The sequence below is a fragment of the Rhododendron vialii genome, chromosome 11a (genome assembly GCF_030253575.1).
Source record: "Rhododendron vialii isolate Sample 1 chromosome 11a, ASM3025357v1".
In the NCBI taxonomy this organism is placed as follows: domain Eukaryota; kingdom Viridiplantae; phylum Streptophyta; class Magnoliopsida; order Ericales; family Ericaceae; genus Rhododendron; species Rhododendron vialii.
In genome coordinates, this window is record NC_080567.1 from 34,505,991 (window position 1) to 34,529,964 (window position 23,974).

Genomic DNA, 23,974 nt, shown 5'->3' on the forward strand with positions numbered 1-23,974 from the left:
TTTTGTTCATAATATGGGCGAAAGATTTGAATTGGACCGGATTAGCTATAGTTATGTCATAGGCTTTAGCTCCTGTGGTCATTGAGGGGCGTAGTGGTGCGCTCAATTGGTTAATTGAGGGGGCTTAATGGTGCTCACGAGAGAGGAATGAGAAATGATAACAAACAGAATTTTGAAAACACAATTATGGATTCAATTGCGTCTGAAATTGTTCCATTCACGTTATTTCCCATATATCAAACGATTCCAAACACATTTTGTGTTCGAGAATTGAGAGGTATACTCTAGATACTCCACTTTTTCTACCCAAAAAGGAAAAGGAAAACCGTCAACAAAGGAGCAACTTTCGACGTGAAAGATCCCCGCGTAACTTCACGTTTCCCCTCTCCTCTCCTATTCATCTTCTCTCACCTGTACATACACACACGTATAAATACGCATCACCTCCCTCTCCGCGAGACTCGACCGAAGCCGAAACCAGTGTCGCCTACTTCGCCACTCTCTCTCCTCTTCCAACTCACCCAACCCCTGGTTCGATCTCTCTCTCTCTCTCTCTCTCTCTCTCTCTCACACTTAAATCATTGCACACGATCTTTAAGAATAACGCATTTTTTTGTTGTCAAAACCAAAGAATAGGTTCAATGCGGTTGATTTTGGCACCATTAAACGCTGTATTAATAGCTTGTTGGTAGTTGCAATTAGGGCGCGATGGTGTTTTTGGGGTTCGTAAGGGTTGTGCGTGTCAATAAGTGCTCAACTTTCGGAGCACTGAATTTGGGGGTTCTGAATGGAATTTTTTGATTAACCTGTGGAAATGAGCTTAATGGACCAGAAAAGTGACTATCGTGATAGTACTATCTTTACAGCAAAGGTTTGAAGTTTTTTGTTATTTATTTTTGTAAGCTGCGAAGTTGGTTCCATGCTAGGTCACATGGTACTCCGGTTGCACTCTCTGCTTCTGCTCTTAGTCCTTCATTTTACGCCTCTGCTCTCAATCCTCGCTCTCACTAATTTCAATCCTCGCTCTCACGACTTTTAGTAGTTTGTGACGTTTTTAAAGCAATTTCATGCTCGAGCTCCCACTTTCATTTACGCTCACGCACGTTCAATATGTCTTTAGGTTCCATATCCTAAAATTTAGAGTCTTAGTACATGGAACTCAAAATTTAGAGAATTGATTTTCATGATGGTTCGTATCTGGCGTTACAGAATTTGTGTTTTGGATGGGAAGGTTTTCCATGAAAATGAGCCAGAAGAGGAAGAAACGATTTAGACAGTGCTCGGGAATTGTTTTATTTTTGTTAATATTAGAGCTTATAGTAAGATGTTTACCAAGACAAATGGCAATTAAGAGGTGCCTGTGTGGTATTCTATTCTTGCTTCTGTTTTGTTGAGTCAATTGTTCTTGGAATCAACACTATAATAAACAAATGTGGCCCTGGGAAAGGCAAAAGTTAAATATGGTAGGGTAGCTGGTAATTTGAATCAAAGATATGGGGTTATTGTTCTTTCTATATTTTCTTTATCCTTTCACTTTTTTTCCAAGTGAGACCTGCCTTGATTAATATGATTCCAGTACATGCAACAAATTCTTCATTTATTGTTAAGTAATTTCAGAACAGAAAGGATAGATATATTATGTAGCACTACGAGGTCAAGGAAACCTTTCTTTTCCTGCTATAGTTGACCTATGGAAACCTTTCTTTTCCTGCTATCGTTGATCTATTGGAAAGTTGACAGGAAAATGTTTTAGTTCAAAAAGTCTGCCCATTTGTTTTCACGCAAAATCTCAGGAATTATCTGTTTTGGAATTTTCAAGCGTTTGATTTGTGGCAATTCACTATTTTTTTTTCTCATGGAAATGGAAGTTGCATCGCACCTAAGTCTTGTAAATCATAGTTATCCATGATGTTTAAATCAACTTGATGAAATCCAGTATGTGGTTGATGCATATTCTACCAGGGCTTTCTGAAGGTCTCTAACATGTACTGATGTTTGTGGTTTTCTTCAGAGATTTTTCTTGCGCTGCCATGGCCAATAATGCTCAATTTTCTGGAATGCAGGTAGTTCATCTGAAGGATAACTTTTATATGTTTCACATATTATCAAGCCGTTTGTTCCTAGGGTTTTGTTTGTTTGTTAATGGCTTAGCCAGCTTGTGATGCCTATTCAGGATCTCTTCTGAGATTATTAAACGTATCGTTGGTAGAATGTAGTATAATTTTTCACTTGCATACGTTAACAGCAAGCCTTCAGTTTGAAGGTGGCACTCGTGGGCGTAGTTTCCAGGAAACATATTTTGAGACGAGAAACTTCCCCTGCAATTGACTGGGACCATATCTTAAGACATTCTAGGGGAAACTAGCCTTCAAGTACATTTATGAAACTTGGGGAGATATTTCCTCCCTCTAGATAAACTTACAAGAAGCATGTTTTCTGTAGTTTCAAATGAAATGAAATATTTCTTAGAAGATTGTTGTCACTGATATACTAATGTGCAAATTTCTTGGATGTTTCTTTGACCGTTTCCTTAAATTCTTGATTACTAGACAGCTTATGTGGTGTTTATACTGGCTTTAGAGAAGTTTTTTGTACTTGCATTTAAGCTTCATATTAGTTTATGAACCATTTCTTGCTTCCCGTTTCCCATAGCACGTTAACCAAGGCGTGGAGGTGAGTCCTTGTTGGCTTTTAAGCACCTGAGATTTTTGGAGGAACATTGATTCATTGTTCTATAAGTACTCATGACATGCTTGTGTGGCGTAATCTAGGCGAATCTTTGATGGTATGTCAACCTCAAACTTTCAACATCAATCATTATTAGGTTTTAGTACCTTTTTTCCTTTAGCAACATAAAAATTGAGGTGGTATGCTTGTACCTTGTTGCTCAAAACCATCTTTTCTCATAAAATATCTGCATCACGAACTAGAAATAAGTTTGGCAATGTGTTTGGGCTGTATTGATGTCCATCGTCCGATGATCTGACGGAGGAGAGGGGGCATATGTAATGAATGTATCCAGTATTTTTGAAACTTCAGTAATCTTACGTTTTCCCTGTACTGTTACTTTTACACTTTGGATGGAGTGGATGATTAAGTTTTGCCTCTGGCTATTGTCTTCTAGAACTATGAATTTGCTTATTTAGTGAATTTGCTATCGTTTTAATTTACTGTTGCTGCTGCTTTGGTTGCTGGGAAAGCCTCTTCGGCCTCCTATACCGCCGGGCCCTCCTCAAGGTGCTCCTCCACCGATGCCAATGCAAGTAAGGTCTTCATCTCTGTGTTTGAGGAAAACTTCCGACCTTTTCTGCTGGCATTCAATACGAATTAGCAGATACATTAACCAAAACTATGTGGCAGTTTCGAACTGCGGTTCCAGCACCACAATCACAGGTCTATATCCCAATGGCTTCTCAACAATTTCAGCATGTTGGCCACACAAACATTGGAATGCCTTTTCACAGTCAGCAATTCCAGTTTTCCTCTGTTCAGCAACTACCTGCAATACCGGCCCCTGAAGTTCAGGCAAACCGGCCCCCACAAAATCCTCAGATTGCCGGTACTTATGGTGCTGGGTTAAATGGTCCAAGAATGCTTCTCTCTTCAACATATACGGTGAGATTTTACTAGCTTGTAGATGATTTATTTTATATGGACTATCTGCAACCCTTGACTGGATTCATTGTCTTAGTTTGGTGCATCACCTGGTGGCCAATTACAAAGAAATGCTGATGCCTCAGTCCAGTATCAGCTGACTCCCCAGACAAATGCGTCTAGTTTTTCTGGTGGGGCCCAACCTTGGCTGCCAACTGGACCTCAGAGCATGATTTCTGTTGTACAGAATACTGGTGATCAATCATCGGCTACTCCTCCGGTTGTTCCAGTGAGAACCTTCTTATTTTCCTGTTAAATTCTTTTCCAATTTTTTCGACAGATCTCTTTTACTCTTTAAATACCACATTTTGATATATATATATTCTTTTAAAATTCCAGGCAGCAACTGAGGAGCCTAACCACATAGAAAAGCTACCATCAGATTGGTTGGAGCATATTCGTGCTGGAAAAAGGTATGCAATTCAATTATGGCCACTTCTCTGTAGGTTTGCCTATTTTCACTGTTGTTTTCCGGTATCATAAAAGGTGGTCTTGTAACGGCTGCTGAGAGATGGCTTTACATGTGTATATGTGGGAACTACTCTCTACCCTAAAACAAGTTAAATACACCTGGGTTAAAAGATGCTCCAAAATACTGAAACCATAATAGTTGGGGTACTCTTTTTTTCTTTTCCTCCATCGCAGTTGAATGAGATTAGGAAAAGACGGTTCCTTTGTATCACTTAATAAGAAGTTCTGTATCTAATATTTGGTAGATGCAGCTTGCTGATAACACTGAAATCGTGAACAATAATGCATTTGTTATTTTGTATCTGTCGTGTCGTGTGTCATGACACTACTTTGCCAAATTAGCTTGTGGATGTGGACCAGGAGGGGGCTTTTTTTCTTTTTAATTCGAAGTGATGTTCTAGGGAAAAAAAAGATGAGAGGAAGACTTCAGAAGAGTAGGATCAAAGAGTCTTCTACGTGCTATTGCTCCCCCATTCCTGCTCCTACTTCGTGCAACTAAGGTCCTATCCTATTTAAAGCTATATCCTATTTCATGCTATATCCCATTTTGTTGATGACTCAGTAATCTCCTGAGTCTAAGTGAGAGCTATTGTCATTAACTTGTAGTGTCTCTAATATGACTGCTGGGAATTGCTTAATGCATTTCCTTCTAAGTGCTTCAAGCCCTTGTTTTGCTGGTTGAATATTAGAGTCCGAGTCTTTCTCCAGAAAGCCCTTGGAAACTTGGAAATTGTGCTTATATTCTGTTACATCAGAAATGTATTTCAGCTTCTTAAGAATTCCTCATGTCATTGTAGAGCACACAAGCAGCCGAAGGAACACAAACTTTATTACACATACAAACACTTGTACATAGCCACAATATACACTTGGATTGTACTCTCCCACTTTGGGTCTCCCTACCTCACCAAAGGGAGGTTATGTCACCACCATCTCAATGAGGATTCTAAGCCTCCTATTTATACTTGCGTACAACATTCTAGATTCTTACGCCATGTTCTTACGGGGGTGCAAGAATTGAATTCATGGAAACCACTACATCCCGCTTTCTCCTTTTGCTAGTGACATGAATTCAAATCTCTAAGAGGAGGAGCTGCTGTATTCCGGTTTCTCTCTTGGTGAACGCTGTCACAAAATAAAATTAACTTGTAGCTCCAATAGGGGGAGCTATTGCAGTCCGCTTTCTCCCCTAGCAAGCACCACAGAAAAATAAAAAAATTGACAAATTTATGGGGATGTCGAGGGCAAGGGGGTATCCCTCTTCCACCCTAAGTGTAGAAATTAATCCATAACTTATTCATACAAGTGTGTAAAGTGAGAAGTATGTGAATTCACTTTATATGTCTATTTACAAGCACCATAATTTGGAAGGAAACAAGCAGTAAAAATAGTACCAAATTTGTGGGAAAAAAATTAATACCCAAATGGTTCACGTTCCTCTCCAATTAGTAAGAGAAATCACCAGTGGAAATTTATGCAAAATTTTAGTGAGAGAGCACTAGCTGAGAAGAGCTTTTGGAAAAAATGAAAAAAACACCCTGCTCTAAGGGCTCGAACTCTGGTATGGAGCTTGGGGCGCATATCATAGGCACATAACTTAGCCGCTCGATCAAGTACAGGTTGTGTGCAGTTTTACATACATTATTTTAATTTAAAGGTTTTTCATATATATATATATATATATATATATAAATTATATATATTTTGGGAAATCCCGAAACAGGGGTGGCACGTGCCACAACCCCCCCACCCACACACACACACCAGCTAGCTCTGCCCCTACCCTAATCAATATATATATATATATATATATATATATATATATATATATATATAAATTATATATATTTTGGGAAATCCCGAAACAGGGGTGGCACGTGCCACAACCCCCCCACCCACACACACACACCAGCTAGCTCTGCCCCTACCCTAATCAATAAACATATGTTTCCATGCATTATAGAAATCATGACCGAATCGGAGCGATTCACGATTCAGAAAAGGACCATTTCGATTCTGGATTCAATTCACGATTTGATGACCTTAGGTATTTGTTTCATTTTTTTAGCATAATTTTTTTTTGTATGATGATTTCAGATATTATTACAACAAGAAGACAAAATTTTCAACGTGGGAGAAGCCTCTAGAATTAATGACATCAATTGAGGTGAGTCACTTATGAGTGTTTGCCTTGATGTTATAACGTTCATATCTTTGTATTTGTGCTGTTGCGCTTCTTATTGAGGTAAATAGTTTATGTAGTTTTTTGCTTTGCAAAGATCCTTTTCCTGTACTTTGTCATATGCAATTCTTTGAAAGTGTTCTGATTCAAGGACGGATCTTGCTGGTTTGGTCTTCATTTACAATGCTTTCGTGGTTGGACTGTTCTTATTTTGGAACTTCATTCTAAAATAATTTGCTGTCCCTGTATGAGTTGGTTGACTTATGTACCCTTCGAGGGGCTTACAGGTACCTGCTGTGCTACACTATTGAGAGGTAGGCTATGGTAGGGTCTTTGCTGCTTGCATTACCCACTAATTGCATAACTGTCATTTAAAATCTTCAATCGAAAATACCTCTCTGCTTGTCATCGTTTTATCTTCTTATATGTGCATCTATCTTTTTGTCGCATTCTTAGTATAGAAGTTATTGTTTAGCGGCACTAGGACTTATTTTGGTACAGCTAATGAGCATTCAGGAGAGAACAATACTTCAATTTTGTGGCCTACATATTGTTGAGTATACTTGGGTGTTCAACAAAGTTTCCTGTCTTTATTTTTTTGTGAAGACTTCTGCAGAACTGTCGATATGTGGTAGAACTGTAGAAGCTCCACTGTAATATAAGTGAAGATGTGAAACCTATAGTTATCATGGTGCAAACCTGTGCTCATTTGATTCTTAAGTACATAAGTCAAGTTAAATGTTACTTAGAAATGAGATTGGGAATGTGGAATGCTAAATGCTTTAAAGTGCGTCTTGAGGCATAGATAATATGACATGAATTGAAACTGCTGTGGTGTCAGTTATTTATCTTTTGCTGGTCGTATTGTGGTATTTCTGATAGGATTTGTTATGATAACAAACCTCTCTTGGAAAACTTTTTTAAAAACTTTGTTAGTTTGATTTGCCAATAATTCTAAGGTCAATGGGCATTAATTGTGTGATGATAATTGTCGTGGAATGGATTATGTCTCCAGAAAAAAGATTCAGTTCAGAAACAGTTGTATGGTATTAGGATGACTAAAAGAAGCCTCATGGAGAATAGAAATACTGTAGCATATTAGGGTCAGCCTTTTGTTTTACCTGTGACAATGTGTAATGGCTGGCTATCCTCTTCGTTTACATATGTAGTCAGTATTATCATCAGATGGAGAATTTCGCTACGCTATTCAAGGATGAGGTGAATACAGTTCGGGCAATGCAACTTTCATAATATGTGAAGGAGTTATATCTTGAGATCACCACCAATGCAGAGTCACTTTCAGTGTTTCTGTATTGTCATGGGAAACCTCTTTTTACGTGAGTGTCAGTATACCATCTGCTGGTTGGATTTTGGTAATATTCTGTTTCATTACTTCTGGACTCCCTACCTGCCTTGATCCTTATGTCTCTTTAATTGAATTTTGTTTTAGTTTATTCTCAGTTCCGTGACCCTAATTCGTTCTTCGTGAATTTTTCTGGATGAGGGCTTTTTGTTTATGTTGGTTCCTGCTTAGATTTGAAATGTTTCACTTTCATCACTGGAGTAGCTCTTACTAAAAACATCCTTGTTCTATCATAATTTCCCTCATACTTAATTTTTGCCAATGAACAGAGAGCAGATGCTTCCACTGATTGGAAGGAGCATACAAGTCCCGAGGGAAGAAAGTGTGTAATTTATTACATTTTGTGCTGAGTTCTGTATTGATACTTTTTCCTGTGATAATGATCTTGACTAACTTTTTTCTTTCTCAGATATTACTACAACAGGGTTACCAAGCAATCAAAGTGGAAAATCCCCGATGAACTCAAGGTATCATCATTCATCTCCTAGCAAACCCTTTGACTAATACTATTTTCCTTGATTTATTTATCCTACTCTGTACATCTGTGCTTTCAGCTGGCTCGTGAAAAAGTGAAAATGGCATCTACTGGAGGAACTCTGGCAGGAAATGATGATAGTCCTGCACCAGTCCTCAATGCAGTTACCCCATCTTCCTTGGCCCATGGGTCAGTATCCAGCCCTATTCAAGTGGCAACAGTTTCTGCTGGTGTTAGCCCAAAGCCTATGGCAACTTCAGGGCAATCATTCTCACCTGTTGCCCCCTCTATGGTGGAAGAAAATGCAATTCAAGTCCAGACACCTGCACAAACCATCCCACCAAATGCTGCTGTTTCAGAGAGTACCAAAACCTCTCACATTATGCTCGATGCCACTGTGACACAAATGTAATTCCAACTTGGACCATCCTCTATGTTCTGGCAAGAGTTTTACAGTTAGTAGCGGTTCTAATCTGCTTTTGATGTGTTTTTTTTTTGTAGTAGCAGTAGTAGTGTTGATACTAAAGCAGCTCAGGATGTTGTCGATACAGTTGACAGAGTTTCAACAGGGGATATTGAGGTAATGTGTTTTCTTTGTAATTCAAGCTTGAGTGATTTGTGCTTTGGTCAATTGCAAATACTTTTTTGATAACTTCTGTTTCCATATTCTGGTTTTATGGTTTGAAGGAAGCTGAAAATGGCAAGGGAAGTGCTAGGAATGTCAATGTTTCTGTATCGGGAGAGAAAACAGTTGTTCAGGAGCCTGTGGTCTACGAAAATAAATTGGTATCACGCAGAAAAAGACTTCTTGCTTTCTTTTTAACCTTTACATGGGTTCATATGATCTTTTTTCCCCCCCTTATTTTTAAAGGAGGCTAGGAATGCATTTAAAGCACTTCTGGAATCTGCAAACATTGGGTCTGATTGGACATGGGATCAGGTAAGTTGGTTAGTATGCATATTTTTTTAACCATGTTTAGCAGTTTCTTTACAACTTCAGTAACTTTGTCAGGCTATGCGAGTAATCATTAACGACCAAAGGTATGGTGCTTTAAGAACTCTTGGAGAGCGGAAGCAAGCTTTTAATGAGGTATATCTCCACATGGATGAATTTATGAGTACTTGTTGAGTAAAGTGGCAGTTTGGCTGCCCAAACTGTTTACCATATTCCATTTAGTCTTTCAGTTTGTTAGTTAAATTAAACAATTTAGAAACATCATGCTTCAGTTCCTGGTGCAAAGAAAAAAAAAGGATGCCGAAGAGAGGCGCGCTAGACAGAAAAAAGCACAGGAAGATTTCCGGAACATGTTGGAAGTAAGTTGGTTGCTGCTTTTGGATGTGTTTGGTTCATTAGGTTTTGTAATATTTCTCTCCGACAAAGACTTATTCGTTTTCTCATTATGTTTTATTGTCTGGGCTTCTGCATAGGAGTCCAAAGATCTGATGCCATCCTCAAGATGGAGGTCTGTATTAATTTTTCCTTTTCCAAATATGATCATCTTTAGTCCATGTCATGCTTGTTTGAGCCTTTGGGATTTGTATTTTGGTTAATGTTTCATATGGTATGGTGAACAAATAATTTTCATGTATTAACTGACTGTCTTGACAATCATTCAGCAAAGTAATCACTATTTTTGAAGACGATGAACGTTTCAAAGCTGTAGAACGAGCTAAAGACCGAGAGGACCTTTTCCAAGACTATATGGTGGAACTTGAGAAAAAGGTGTAGTTCCTCATTCTATGATTTTGTTCCTTGTGACAGATGTATAGAGTTGACCCCCTCCCATTCTCTAGCTAGCTCTTTCTGGATTCGTATCATTTGCCGCATCTCTCTCTCTTTCTCTCTGTGTTGATACGCTATTATACGAGAGAAGCACAGTTTAGCATGTATACCTTTAGTAGATTGATTTGCCTATGGCCACTGAGATAATGTGAGTATTTTGAACTAACTAACAAGTAGTGTGGAATACGTGAATGAGGCTATTTTGTGCGAGGACACACAGACACTCCATATCTTAAAAAATTGGGATACGGACACGATGCAGGCGCGTCAAATATAAGATATAAATAAAAAATTTATTAATATTTCTATGTAATAAATTAGTACAACAATAACATTACCCATGTAATCCCCAATCAATGGGTATGGGCGGAGTGGGGCTGGATACAAACCTATCCTTTGGCAATATATGCACAAAGTGGCTACTCTCAGAAAGGTTTAAGGCTGAATAGCGTCCCTGGCAATATATGCACAAAGTGGCTACTCTCAGAAAGGTTTAAGGCTGTATAGCATCCCTCCTATACCTCCAAAAATCGAGGAACTCTAGGGACGCCATGGCTTGGAACCATGCCCCTAAATCAAAGCCGGAAGGCATAAGAGAGGGCAGGCCTAAGACCTGGTTCAATTTTGATGCTCACTGCCTTGCTTCCTATTCAAAATACAGATCCTCAATATAAGGCACATAATCTCACAAATTCATATAAAAGTCAAAAACATATTTCTCTAGAATTAAGAAAATCTAACAGTATGAAGATACAAAAGAATGGTCACTACATAAGTATCCTTGAATTAAACATCCATGCAAAATCTGACTCCGGGCCAAGTTTTAAAAGTTGCACTTTAACCTCCTAATGTCTCCCCAACGTGTCCCAAGAGTGTTCCCAATGCGTCCTAGAGTGTCCTCATTGACTTAGTGTCCTAGAGTGTCCACGTGACTGAGTGAAAAAATAGAATTAAGGAAATCTGACTGGTATTTAGGTGTATCCAACTAGTGTTCAGAGAGTCTTGTGTCGTGTCTGTGTTGGACACGTGGACACGAATATGCGAGGCCGGCAGACGTGCCCGTGTTTCTTATAGCCCAGATCTTATAGCCCAGAAGCTATAACTAACACCAAAAAATGAGGAAACTTGGACAGCTATAGTTTCTCTCACCCCATATGCCAACAACCTTTCCCAAATAAGACCAATAGACTGCAGCACACTTTCAGCAGAAATTAGACAATCCCTTATCACCAATAAAACATATTGCTGAATCTATCTACGACTTTCTAAGTTGACTATGAAACAAGAGAGTCAGGAAAAATCAACCAAACAATTGAGGTCCAAGTGCACCCTGTGTCAAATTTGTGATTTTCTCCTTAGTTTGTTGTTCTTATCTTCATCCTTGTTCTCTTTAATTACAAGTATATATTGTATGCTTCTCTAGAACTGCCTAACACAAGACCTGGGGTTTTTGCATGGTAATTGAATGAAGCGTTGCAATTGCTTTAGTCTTATCATAATTTTCTGGGGAAGGTAGGCCGACTGGTTATTTTTTTTGCTTTTGTCAGGTTTCACTATTGTAGATTCTGTTCAAGAGACTGATGGCATTCTGCTTGCGAACCCTTATGCTTTTGTATTTGGATTTTGACCAGGAAAGGGCAAATGCATTGGAAGAGCTCAAGTGGAGTAGAAGGGAATTCTTGAACTTCCTGAAGTCATGTGACTTTATTACGGTATTTCTACAGATATCAAATTCCTGTGCAAGCCCTCTAACTGGGTTCCTTTTATGATCCATACTTTTGTGCATCTTTTTATGTATCCTTCTTAGGCAAGCAGTCAGTGGAGAAAAGTTCAAGATCGCTTAGAGGCCGATGAAAGATGCTCACGTCTTGAAAAAGTTGATCGCTTGGAAATTTTCCAGGTAATTTTCCTCATTTATCTTTTCAGTACATACAGTTTTAAGTTCCCAGTTTTTCTAATTTTGACTTGCCGCAGGAATATATTCGTGATCTAGAGAGAGAAGAGGAAGAGCATATGAAGATTCGGATGGTACCTCATAGATAATAGAACTCTTTCTGTAGTTGTGATCATTCTTTGCCTCGGTTTTAATTTGTTCTTTTTCATTTTGTTATTTAAACAGGAAGAATTGAGAAAAGTGGAGCGCAAAAATCGTGACGAGTTCCGTAGATTGATGGAAGAGCATGTCGTGTCTGGAATACTTACTACCTCAACTCACTGGCGTGATTACTGTATGAAGGTTAGTCTTCCAACTTGGTTCTTATATTATACGGGGACTATGATTGTGCTAAATTAGATGGCTGACTCCTCGGTTGTGATGTATAGTTTCGTATATTGTCTTCTCTTGTTGTAACTTTATTTTGGCTTTTAGGTCAAAGATTTAGCTGCATATTTGGCAGTCTCATCAAACACCTCTGGTTCAACAGCAAAAGATTTGTTTGAAGACGTGGCTGAGGAGCTACAGAAACAGGTAGCTATACTTGCTTCTTAAAATTAACAAATGAAATGTAAACGAGAGACTGCATTTTTGCGTATGAAAATGGTTATGAGGTCTTGGATCTAATGCTCTCTTGCATTACAAATGTCCTATCAGAAATTTTGTGCACTTTCTGTCACTGATGATCCGAAGTTTATGAAGGGTCTTATCGGGTAGATGGTTCAAGGTTAATATGAAGTAGGACCTTTTGTACACCTTTTGACTTTCTATACATATTTACCTTCGTGACCTATTACGCTAGTGCGAAAACAGTGCTCAAGTTTTGCCAAGGAAGTCTTACAAGAGTTAATATATGTACTCCTTCCGTCCCTCAATTTTAGTCCTTTGGGAATCCAACTATTCAAGGAGACACCATCATTGCACTTTGAAAAGAATAAGTTGCCAAAATTGTCCTGTACCTTGAACATGGGAGCTATTACTTCACTTCAAAAGACAAAGGAAAAAAAGGCGGATTTGAATTTAGTAGGAAAATTACTGTGTTGAATTTTGTAAAGCCCCACGATATTCTTCATTTTTTCAGTATTATTTCTTACTGATTTGTATTCGAAGCGAAGTGTCTTTGGCATGGTGGACAGAAGATTTTCAATAAGATTTGCGAGTCATAGCAGAAGCATTGTTCTGTTTCCTTGAGCTTTTAATATGAGTCTGGACTTCTGTTTAAATTGCAGTATCTGGAAGACAAGGCTCGCATAAAAGATGCTATGAAGTCACGAAAGGTGTAAAATTTGTCATTATCGTGTTTTAGCACATTATTGTTTTTTTTGGGCATGTAATGATTCGTGGTGCTTCAGATTGCTCTGTCATCAACTTCGACACTTGAAGACTTCAAAGCTGTACTTTTAGAAGGAATTTCCTCTCAACCATCATCAGAGATCAACTTAAAGGTTTGCTTTTTCTCATTCTTGATTTATTGATTGATTAATTTTTACTGGTGATGTTTATTTATTGGTGATGTATGTTTTCATGCTTTGTAGCTTGTATTTGATGAGCTGCATGAAAGAGTGAAGGAGAAGGAGGAGAAAGAAGCTAAAAAGAGGAAACGCCTTGCAGACGACTTTTACAATCTCTTGTGCACTTCCAAGGTGTTGCAAACAACCCACACCATTAGTTTTTTTATTTTTTGATGTTTAAGGCTTTGAGCATTGCAAGAAATCCGTACTTTTCGTATAAAAAAGTTGTTTACTTCATGCAGGATCTAACGGCATCTTCAAAATGGGAGGATTGCAAGCAGATAATTGAAGATAGACAAGAGAGCTGGTATTACTTGAAATGTGAAATTTTGTCTTGGGACAATATACTGTCATTTTTGTATTTTCAATTATCTTCTATCAGGAAATTAGAATTTTCTATCACCTTTATGGTTCTGCTTTGAATGGTTAGAACTAATAATTGCGAGATGCACACTTTATGGCCTGATAAAAGTGTTTGCATGTGCTTGGCACCGTTTTCAACTTTCAACCTTCGAATTCTATGTACCCTGTAATTGCTTTTGAAACACTCAAAAAGAACAGGCATTTGATGTAACTGATCTAGGACTGCAAACTACTGCTTTTCCTAATAAATGTGATCATTTGAGAGGCTTTAACGGACTTACTTGTGTCATGTTTTCTTGTGTATGCTGAATTGTGATAATAATCATAACTGCTCAGATCATAGGGAACAATTATACATGCATATATGATGAGTTCACCACAGATACAAATTTACAGATCTGGCAGCGGGTACACTTTTTGATTTTGCAAGTGGCTGTGTTCTGTTTCTGACAGAATATATGCGCGCCAGAGTGTGATATGAATGGTTATATACCCATAATTTGCATTTTCACACCAGAATTCAGTCTCTGTGTCTTACATTTGTACATTTAGGTAGTTGTCATCCTACCCTGCTTTGAGTGTTAAAACGCTCAAAACTTCTTATGACATAATATTCTCTATCTGCTAGAAGTCTGTCAAGAAGTACAATGGAATCTTTTTCTGCGCAGGTTTGTTGGGGAAGATAGCTTCTTTAGAAACATCTTTGATGAATACATAACAGAAATGAAAGAAAAAGAAAAGGAGAAGGAACGGAAGCGAAGGGATGATAAGGTATCTAAAGATTTCTCTCTCATTTTTCATGTGGATGTTTCGTTCCATAATGGATGAAGGATCTTCTTTTGATATGAATCTTTCAGAAAGTGTTTTTGAAATCTTGGTTTATGCTTAAGAAAAATTGCAGGCCAGTTACCACTTTATTCTGCCTTTTTTTGTGCGATATTTGGTTTGTAGGAACACATCAGCCTGCACTTGCCAAATGATGTTTTCTTTCGTATTGGTCTATTAGGGCTATTATTGGTCATTTCTGTGTTGTAACTGATTAAGATGGTGTATTATATGTTCTAAGCTATATAATTATGTCATGGCACGTTCAAAGCAATGGGATTTGAAGGTACGGTTTCAAATTTATTAATGTTGCAGGCCAAAAGAGAGAAAGATGCGAAGGATAGAGAGAAGAAGGAAAAACACAGCCGCGAGAAACGACGACGGTATGCAAGCAAATACGGGAAGGATAGAACACACAGTGAAGATGCTGGTAAATATGAACCTTATGTTTTGGAAGAGAGCAAAAGATCTGGAAAAGATAAGAATAGGAGACATCGAGAGCGGTATCTAAGTCATGTGGATGATCTGAGTGTGGATGAAAATGAGAAAGATCGGTCTGAGAACTCCCACAGGCACAGCAGTGACAGGAAAAAATCAAAGCAGGTGCCTTGAATTCTTTTTATTTTTACTTTGAAGAATTTCTTGTTGATGCATGTTTTCTTGGGCTTTTTGTGTTTATCATGTACTTTTATATGGATATCCAGCTTATGGTGTAGTTTGGACATTTCTAAGGATGATTTTTTTATTTTTATTTTTTTTATGTGGGTGATAGATGGAACAGCGAAGCCCTTCTGAACAAGATAGTGAAATTAGGCACAAGAGACACAAGCAAGATCACCAGGATGGTTCTAGCAGGAATGATGATTATGGCGAGCTTAGAGACAGGGAATTTGGTGAGGATGGGGAAGTTTGGTAGTTATTTTTGTGCACATAGATTCCATATTCTTGTTTGCGTCTTGTGATTATCTTCCATAATAGTTGGATAGATTTTGTGCCAGTATACCTGATTCTAAATGCAACCAAAATATTTTGAATGTAAAGTTGTTTTGGTTTTAACTATGCACTAAAATGCTAATGGTGAGTAGCATTTTTGCACAAGGAATGAAGTGACAATTGCGTCCTAACTAGGTAACTGGATTTTTCTGATATATTTGGTGGTTTTGGTGAACAAACTCAAGTCAGGAATTATTGTCAATGACTGAGTTGAAACAGCTTTCGGAACTTGATTTGTTATATCAATGCAATAGTTTTAGGTCATTATTGGTTTTAGGTTTTAGCATTCAAACTCCATTTTCTCCTATGGAAAGATAGGTGATTTGTTGATAGCATGAAGTTGCAAAACATGCTCCCTGTTGGATGGTCGTTTTTTGGTATCAGTTTGAGAATTTTAATATGTTAAATTGAAGATGTTTGTTTGTTAGCCATAAGAACTTGTACACAAATTTACTTAGTGAAACCAGTTGCTAACAATAACGCCCAGTTAGTACCCATTAATGGGTGTTTGGAAGGGGTAGATTGTAATTTGTATGCAAACTTAACCTTCAACATTAGATGCACAAAGTGTATTCTGGGACTTGAATCCGCAACACTTTTTTTTTTTTTCCAGATCTTTGCTTCATGGGCCTCATTATACCTGCACCCATAAGGGAAATAAAATCTCTTTTTGCTTCTTCCTGACTAGTTTTGTAAAGCTAAAAGGGTTTGAGGTTATGGTTTTAATGTCTGTAGCGGCTCAAAATGTGTTGGGGCCTTAGACCGAACATAGAAGTGAGGCCTATTTTATCGGTCGAAGTTGGTGCCTTTGGCAAGACAGATTTTTTAAAAGCATTAGTGGGTCTTGGGCGATGTGCCAAGTGGCCTCATGGTTAAGCCACCTCAGTCACTTGGGTGCTGATGTTGGTGTTAACATGGTTTGGCATTTACTTGAGTTATGGAGTGGAGGTTAGCATTTAGCTTCAATAGATATGTTTACACATGCAGCTGAGCAGATTTCAGTGCTTATCTTTGTTTGATTTGCTAGAATTTGGTCTGATCAAGTTATCAAGGTGTCAAATTGTGACAATGTATTGGGATACTCGACCTTTATGCCTTCAGTTTTTTCCCCCCCGAGTTTTGGACAGAGGATCTTCTTTGATAGGAGACCATATGTCTAGTCTTTAAAACTCAGCATATTTAATTGTGAGATCTTGGGTTCGAACTTAAAGGTGGCCACTATGTTTATATTAAGCCAAAGGTCAGGTTACCCCTCCCAGAGCCCCAGTAATGCAGGCTAAACTGGGCGTAGTTATTGAGAATCTTCTTTTGCAGTTGTATTATCTTTGAGCAATGAGCGTTGCTTGCTTCCACTAGCCTGTATTACAACGGTACCTCCTTATGCTATTCTATTTTTCAGTTTCTGTGAAGTGCGTGGATTATTGGTCTCCTTTTTGGTCCTAATTCAATGTCAGCGTAGCAAGAGAAGGGAAAAATAGAAGAGTAGATTCTTTGACAAAATAGCTAATTCTGAAAAGCTCAATGACCATATACCTCAAACTATCATTTCCATGACAATATCATACAAGATAGTATCAGCTATCTCTATTCCAATCTTTTCCTGTACTAGTTGAAAATCTCTCCATTCAGCTGTCGTGTCCGAGAAATCTAAATGTATCAGGTGGTTTATGGTTTTAACACCTCCATATTGCTTTCCCAATGAGCTGATTTGATCGCAGATTGCTTTCCGAAACTCCTTAGTGACTTTTCCGATCAAAAGCTGCTTCCTTTGCATTGAGACCAGTTTGGGCTTCGGGAAATGAGGTGATTTTCCCTTCATCTGAAAAAGTAACTGACTGTATCTATAATAAGCTCGATAACCATCAGGTGGTAGTTCTTCTAGTACAGATACTGGGCTGAGCTGTTTGCTGTCTTCCATATATCCCCACTGGTTTGTGTCTGTAGCTGCCTGTTTAACATTTGTTACTAGCATTATGCAAGGTATGTAGATTGGAACTACGTTTGTCCAAGTGCTTTATAGTCACCAACTACAGACCCTTGACCTTGGATGAGGGTCTCGGCAATGTGTCCAGCATTTTCGTTGGACATTAATTAGGAAGCATATTTTGTTCTTCTGGTTTACTATTTACCTTGTAACTATGCTTAAAACTCCCGTATTACGCGTAAAATTATATATCGCACCTTGCAACTTGGGGACATGCCAAAATACACATCCCTTTAAGCATAGTTACAAGGCAAGCTAGATGAATCAGACACTTAGACTCATACCGGTACTGTCACCAATACTTGAGTCCATGCAACAAAGTTCGCCAAAGTAAAACAGAAATCAGATTAGTAATGTTCTCTACCTCTAGTTCATTCAGGTTGTCGAGTTTCAAGGCTTGAAAAGTGCACCAATGATTTTGTCTTGGGCAATGGAAATGCATTTTAGCATCTCCCTCTGAGCTGACATGGATCAAACTTTTTCCTCTCGATGTGGAAGGCTGGTTCCTTGCGGCATTGTTCTGCTGCTTTTTTGCGTTGCCATAAACTTGTTTACCTCTATCCTGTTGAGCTTTATTTTTGTGGTGCATGAGTTTCTGGAAATATTTGTTGGAGATGAGCTTGTTGATTGCCAATCTCAATATAGGTGTGCCATCTGGAATTGCCGTTCTCCCCGTCACTTGATTGTCACCCGATCTGTTGACGTTCTTTGCTAAATTGCCCAGTTTGAAACCGTTACTATCTGACCTCGAGCTTTTCTTTCTGTATCGCCGCTCTGAAAGGTAAACTTCCAGTGCAAAAGGCTCTTGTTTCTCTTCCAGGAGTTGAGCAAGCCGTTTCATTGACACTTGCTGAGATAAAGAAGCCATCTAATCCTTCTGTCTGTTTTGGAGCTTATAGAATGAGAATGTATGGTGGTGCTAGTCCAAGCAGTTGAGACTAGAGGAGATGATTAATGGAACAGTAACTCCATGTTTGGCAACTTGGGCTTGAAGAAGCTGGTGTGTGTGTGTGAGAGAGAGAGAGAGAGAGAGAGAGAGAGAGAGAGAGAGAGAGAGAGAGAGATTTCTTGTATCCAGGCTATCTTATAATTGATTGGAGACAGCTAGAAGTTAGGAATGATTATAAAAAATGGTGGATGGTGCAGAAATAATATTTGAAAGGCAAAACTTTTGTCCGGGCAATCTTGTAGATTGTAGACAACGAAAACTTACCAAACAACAACGCCCATTCTCTCTCTCTCTCTCTCTCTCTCTCTCTCTCTCTCTCTCTCACACACACACACACACACACACCAGTTTAAGAAGTACGTTTGTCGTCATATATGGTGGTCCTCCAAAATTTCTGTCTTGCGTTGAAGGATGCCCATGAGACGGGAATCAGAAATGGAATTAAATGGTATAGATCGGGATGGATTGAATTGATCAGTTGTATGCTTCAGAGCCGGGCCTAAAGCGAAGATTACATATGTGGTTCTTTTTTATTGAACTATTGTAAGGGATATTAAATTAGCAGGGGCCCCAAATATTTGCAAATTTTCTGGGCTTAAAGCAGCCACACGTCGAGCTTTAGCCTAGGGTCAGTTCTGGTATGGATACCCGACGCCCGTTACAGTCTAATGAATAGAGTCACTTTGTATGTTTATTTTTGTGTATAATTTTATGAACATTTTTGCCCCTAGATTACTCTTTCTATGTCCCTTCCCATACGCCATCCAATGATTAATTTAGGTCGTTGTACACTCTTTAGGTTTTTATGCATGTGGATGGGTCCCACGTCGGGCAACATGCCTAGCTAGCCTTGTATTCGAAGAACGCAAAAATTGTGTAAATAAACTAGTACGAAAAAGGGACATCCAACATGATTATAAATACACCTTAGAAAAAAAAAACATGATTATAAATATATGTTTTCCATCGTAAATTTCACTGTCTTTTACAGCTGCAGATGTCTGAATTAGTTTACACACCTTTATTAATTTATGGGGTAGCAATTCAGTGTCTCTCTCTTTTTGTGTGTGTGTGTAATAAAGGAGTCTTTTTTTTTGGTCAATAAATACTTCAGGATGCAAATCCAAAAAGGTGAGTCTTGCGCGCAACATATGGAATCGATGTAAATTGAACGATATCAGACATGTACATCTGAATTAATGTGTGGAGATATGGATCTCTAGTACTGTCCTTTTTCCTTCCTGATGATACTAGTACTTATCTCAGGTGCATTATTATTAACAGGTAGCAAGGAATTAATTCCCATTTTTTTGGTTTAATTTGTGCAATGTTAGTGACAGGACAGAGAAATTTCCGATTGCATCAGACAATTAAAGGTCTAGGATCCCTGCATCGTTGTCTGTTATACAGAAAGTCTACACGTGGGTGAGCGGTGGAAAAAAATCTTCAATGCAACGGTTTTATGTAACGGCAACTCACATAATGTGAGATCCATGTATGTGTATGTTCCATCTCATGTGATAGGGGGGCGTTAAAAATAACCATTGCATTGAAAATTTTCTCAAGTGGTGGGTGGAGCGGTGGAAGTCGATGGCGGGTGTAGACTTCATGTGAAATGGAGAGCTCTTTTATGGATCTGGAAAAGAAGTCTTGCTACAACCACATACAATCACACAAACACTTACACAAACTCACTCACATCACTTGTAGGGTTCACACACACTACACACCTCCAATGTGTGTGGGGGCCCACATGTGATGTGAGAGAGTTTGTGTAAGTGTTTAGAATTAGTATGTGTACCTGATGATATCCCAGCTCTGGCAGCTTCAGGTTAGCTCTCTCTTCCTCAGTCAATTCGGGGCCTTCATTCTAGTTTTTTTTTTGGTTCTAAAATTAAGAGGCGTCTTGGCTTAATAATCAAGCAGGAATTTTTTTTTTGCTTTGTTCAAAATTTTTTCGTATTTGTTAATTTTGCCCCAATTTTTGTGTGGATTATTTGTGTTTTGACGAGAGAAATCTAAAAGGTCTTATGATCAAAACTTTCAAAAAATTCACTAAAGAAAAAAATAATCCAAATGAATTTTTTGATAATATTTGTCCTTATCCAAATTTTTTAAGTTTGGTTAATATTTTATTTATTTTTCTGATTACTCTTGTTGAGACAAAGTAATAATAAAAAAAAGATGCAAAACTAAGAAAGGCAAATTTTTCTTGAATAAAGATAAATATAATTCTATTTATAGTATGAAGAACTACATCGATCATGTGAGATTTACGTTAATTAAATTAAGCTCATTACACCACAATTGAATGAATAATCTTACACAGGAAAAAAATAATCTGAGAACGGAAGACTAAGAAAGAATTACTCCCTCCGCCCCATAATATTTGTCCGGTCTGCAAAATGGAGACGTAAAAATAATACTATTTTTGTAAGAAAAGTTGAAAAAAAATTCAACAATTTACTAGATCTCGACGAATTTTTATAACTAATGAAAAAAATTTGAATTTTTTCTCGAAAGAAATGTATTATTTTTTAGTCCTCGTTTCGCGGACCGAACAAACATTATGGGACGGAAGGAGCAGTTATAATCAGTTCTTGGCTTACTGCATTCAGCAAGATTTTGAATCCATTAACCTCTGAGTAACGATTGTGCGAGAGTGGCTATGGGCCTTCATGCTTCTTATTAATCAGTTCTTGGGATGCAAATCTTTGATGCTAGTTAATTACTGTACTACACTCTGCAAGCATTCATGCCATAAGTCTCTCTCACAGGAGCTAACAGTGGAAACAGAGAGAAGACGCCAAGAAACAGAGCGAAACACGAAACAACGAGCAGATTCGAAGGTTTGAACTAATTATACCCAAACGAGGAGAAGACGCTGGAGAAGTAGGTGGGGATGGCAGCAGAGAAGATGTCAGAGAAGTCGCCAGAAAAGATCTCCACAACCTGGAAGGTACGCCGGAAAAGAATTGCCGGAGAAGAGGGGTGAGTCTGGAGGTGAATACTGGGGATTTGGGGGAAGTTCTTTTTTTCTCTCCCCTGTTTCCAATCTCTAAGTTTTTCGTTTCAATTTTGGGAGAAAATGGGCGGGAGTTGGAATTGGCAGGGAGAGAATGGGCCCCACTTTTTCCCACTTGAACTGCCACGTTGGCTTGCTGTGTAAAATCTGTTCCAAATGTATGTGTGGGTAGTATTACTGCTGCACAAAAAACTCAGAAAAAGTAATACGTACCATTACACATTCAATTTTGTACTATTTTTTGCGGTTATTGCCCCGTCACACTACTTCACTCTCTAGTAAGGGACCTCACAATATCTATGTTGGGGCTGAAGCTATCACCTCTATGGTGGAGTATTGCGGCTATATATTGTTTCATCACACAACTTCACTCTTTGGAAGGGATCTCACCGTACTTACGTTGGGACAGCAACTAATTAAGGTTTCCATCACGGGTGAGAATTCAAACATGGACTTTGTCCAACAAAATCTGAGTTTTCACCATTCAACAAATCTCTCGTTCGTCCGGGCCTAAAAATTGAGACAATAAGTTCTGGAGTGTCTTTGATATTCTTTTTCTGGTCATGCTTTTGGTGACAAATTACCAAATAGTTGACCTTTCTATTGTAGTTCTTGTATTGTAATTGTACTACCATCTCTACCCCAAGCACGATATTAAGACGTTATTGCACGTTCATTTTGACAAAATCATAATTTGTTGAGCATATTAATGCTGTATCAAATTAGTATGGTTTCTCACTGGTTTAGTTAAGTGTTATAACCTCTTCATGGCTACATTAAAACTATGAAAAATTGGCTTGGAGAGAGAGAGAGAGAGAGAGAGAGAGAGAGAGAGAGAGAGAGAGAGAGTCCTCTAGAAGCTGATCATCAACCACAATGGAAGACTCTTGTGGTGGGTCATCTACTCAAATGGGGGCATAAGCATTCATTAATTATTGTTTTTATTGTTGTTTAGCCAAATCCGTTTGCTAATTGTCAAAACAGAGAACCGTATCAATGATCTATATATGCAGTGTTGACTTGAATCTTAAGATTTACGTCATAGTTTTTCAGAACAGAAAATCTTATTTGCAGATCATTCCATAAAGAAGAGATTACGGAAGCTAATCGCGCACGTCCAAAGTGTTTTCGGACGGTTCAAATTGAAAATCAATTATGACCGGTCATAATTGAAAATGAATCTCAGTCATTAATTGCATGAATGAAAAGCTGAGATTGTGCCGCTCCGCCTCCGGAACCTCCGAGAATAAATTTCTCTCTTTTCAGAAAGCTAGCTAGCTGTATACGAACAGAGAGAAAAATCATCATATTCTGTGGCAGTTTTTTTTTTTTTTGTTTTTTCCCAAAAAAAAAATCACGGGACAGGGTCTTTAGTTCGTAATGCTACATTATTCTGTATGAACAATGAAAAGCTTAATAAATATTTTGTACCCAACCGGGGGCGGACGGAGGGGGTTTCAAGCGGGCGCCCCCAATTATCCAACTAATTATACTACATATTCAGGTTTATTTGAAAAAGTTTTTAAAGATCGGTTCCTGCAAGTCTCTTGAGTAAAAATAGTTGATAAAGTTTGTATGTATGTTCGAAAAAAATCTCCCTAAAATTTCAAGTTATCGACAATTTTTGGATCGTGGTTATAAAATTAAATGCGCTTATGTATATATAGGCAATCTCGTCTTCTTCTGAGAGCTAGTGAGTAGCAATACTTGTATCTATATAATAACGGAACTCAGTTTTTAAATCTTATATACGTAGCTATAAATCTAGACTATTCATTTCTAATTCCTATGGTTAGCAAGTGTTAAGAATTTCTATAAATCTAGATCATCCACTACCAACGGTTAAGATCAATTTCCCAAATACTTATCTAAAAGGATTGGTTTTAGACTGATTTTATTTGTTATGGAAGCAAAACTTGAATTGATATATATGGTAATCGACACAATCCATATTGATTTTATTTGTTAAGGAAGTAAAACTCATATACTGTAGAACTTCAATTGAGCGTTCGAGCTGTACCTTCAAGCACGGGCAAACACTAATTCACAATAGGCAAGGTCAATAATATGATGATACTAGCCATATGCGCGGTGCATGGATTGGATTACAAACCTTATTTATTAGAGATTTATGCATATTATATACACTATTTTGCCAATAGTTGTTAAATACCTACAATATATGAGATGTATTCTACGATTTGTATCGTCTCATTCGGATAATGATACGTATCCCACCCTGTATCATTTTTATATAGAAATTACACTATATGACTGTGTATCCTACGATTAATACGCATATCCTAATTCGATATGTATCGTCTGATTTTTTATTGGGAAAAGTCAGACTTTATTTCAAGAAACGGAACCTCAAATGCATTAATCTAAGCCGTTTGATCTAATTATGAAATCTTTTAAACTATTTGATAGACATTCAACCTCAATGTATGGCTTGTATAGAAG

The 23,974-nt window shown here is 38.0% G+C and overlaps 1 protein-coding gene and 1 non-coding gene across 8 annotated transcripts; one reads left to right on the plus strand and one right to left on the minus strand.

The window, feature by feature from the left end:
- Window positions 1-312: 312 nt before the first annotated feature.
- Window positions 313-18,308, plus strand: LOC131307331 (pre-mRNA-processing protein 40A-like). 7 transcript variants are annotated; one of them, XM_058333787.1, is made up of 31 exons: window positions 313-531; window positions 1,963-2,063; window positions 3,201-3,263; window positions 3,361-3,615; window positions 3,692-3,883; window positions 3,994-4,067; window positions 6,223-6,292; window positions 7,940-7,992; window positions 8,080-8,137; window positions 8,225-8,553; window positions 8,650-8,725; window positions 8,833-8,931; window positions 9,017-9,085; window positions 9,158-9,235; window positions 9,373-9,459; window positions 9,574-9,608; window positions 9,763-9,868; window positions 11,560-11,640; window positions 11,736-11,828; window positions 11,903-11,956; window positions 12,048-12,164; window positions 12,297-12,395; window positions 13,091-13,138; window positions 13,214-13,306; window positions 13,397-13,504; window positions 13,615-13,679; window positions 14,404-14,506; window positions 14,876-15,163; window positions 15,333-15,453; window positions 17,272-17,356; window positions 18,183-18,308. In XM_058333787.1, the coding sequence occupies exons 2-30, from the start codon at window positions 1,992-1,994 to the stop codon at window positions 17,328-17,330; spliced, it is 3,045 nt and encodes a 1,014-aa protein (XP_058189770.1). In that variant the 5' UTR covers window positions 313-531; window positions 1,963-1,991; the 3' UTR covers window positions 17,331-17,356; window positions 18,183-18,308. The 7 variants fall into 7 exon arrangements, with proteins under 7 accessions (XP_058189770.1, XP_058189771.1, XP_058189775.1 ...); XM_058333788.1 differs by having other exon boundaries at window positions 8,653-8,725; XM_058333792.1 differs by having other exon boundaries at window positions 2,012-2,063.
- Window positions 10,476-10,580, minus strand: LOC131309092 (small nucleolar RNA snoR100). The gene has a single exon (XR_009194759.1). It is a non-coding gene; the product is annotated as a small nucleolar RNA snoR100 (small nucleolar RNA).
- Window positions 18,309-23,974: the final 5,666 nt, after the last annotated feature.

Bases quoted from the DNA above. Each gene is read 5' to 3' on its own strand.
- LOC131307331 (XM_058333786.1), top strand. From the start codon at position 1,992: ATGTTTGTGGTTTTCTTCAGAGATTTTTCTTGCGCTGCCATGGCCAAT. The intron at 3,884-3,993 runs GTGAGAACCTTC...TTAAAATTCCAG, and splicing joins CTACTCCTCCGGTTGTTCCA to GCAGCAACTGAGGAGCCTAA. The intron at 11,829-11,902 runs GTAATTTTCCTC...GACTTGCCGCAG, and splicing joins ATCGCTTGGAAATTTTCCAG to GAATATATTCGTGATCTAGA.